This window comes from Engraulis encrasicolus, chromosome 3 (genome assembly GCF_034702125.1).
Source record: "Engraulis encrasicolus isolate BLACKSEA-1 chromosome 3, IST_EnEncr_1.0, whole genome shotgun sequence".
NCBI lineage: Eukaryota > Metazoa > Chordata > Actinopteri > Clupeiformes > Engraulidae > Engraulis > Engraulis encrasicolus.
This window is the reverse complement of record NC_085859.1, coordinates 42,264,926-42,265,798: the sequence shown is the minus strand read 5'-3', so window position 1 is coordinate 42,265,798 and position 873 is coordinate 42,264,926. Positions and strand designations below refer to the sequence as shown.

The following is an 873-nucleotide window of genomic DNA, read 5'->3' as shown; positions in this document are numbered from 1 at the left end:
TGTGTGTGTGTGTGTGTGTGTGTGTGTGTGTGTGTGTGTGTGTGTGTGTGTGTGTACGTGTGCGTGTACGTGTGCGTGTATATGTGCATGCTTGACCTTGACGTACCTGTGTGTGTGTGTGTGTGTGTGTCTGTGTGTGTGCGTGTGTCTGTCTGTCTGTCGGTCTGTCTGTGTGTGTTTGTGTGTGTGTGTATACTTGACCTGTGTGTGCTTGACATACCTGTGTGTGTGTGTGTGTGTGTTTTACATGTTACATATTTTGGTTGGCAGAGACCTGCGTGGCAATGCCTTCCGCTGCGACTGCAAGATCAAGTGGCTGGTGGACTGGATGGAGAAGACCAACACCTCGGTGCCCGCCATATACTGCGCCAGCCCCTTCGAGTTCCAGGGCCGACGCGTACACGACCTCACGCCGCGGGACTTCAACTGCATCAGTGCAGGTCTGTGTGGCATTGGGGACACACACATACTGTACACACATGCATGCACACACGCAGACACACACGCATGCGCACGCAGGCAAACACACACACACACACACACACACACACACACACACACACACACACACACACACACACACACACACACACACACACACACACACACACACACACACGCACACACACACACACACACACTCACCATGACCTCTCATGGTGTAAATATTTTCCTTTCAAATTATGTCAAATGGTTTTGAATGCCCTGTATTTTTTCGTTACCAGAAAGTCATACTTTCCCCTTGTATTACTGCATGTCGTTATTCTGTATTCTTACAAATTGAATGTAATTCAATGCCATTTGTCATGTCATGTTAACATGTTTCTTGTGTGTTACCTCTGTGGTACCTAAGTCTTGTCCTAAGTCTTGCTT

At 48.2% G+C, this 873-nt stretch overlaps 1 protein-coding gene across 1 annotated transcript in view; it reads left to right on the top strand.

Annotated features, from left to right (window-relative positions):
* Positions 1 to 247: 247 nt before the first annotated feature.
* The window catches only part of LOC134444804 (leucine-rich repeat LGI family member 3-like), a 6,719-nt gene continuing 6,093 nt past the window's right edge, over positions 248 to 873 (top strand). The window contains exon 1 of the mRNA XM_063194000.1: positions 248 to 440. Coding sequence (XP_063050070.1) covers positions 248 to 440 — 193 coding nt within the window. The remainder of the gene's footprint in view (positions 441 to 873) is intronic.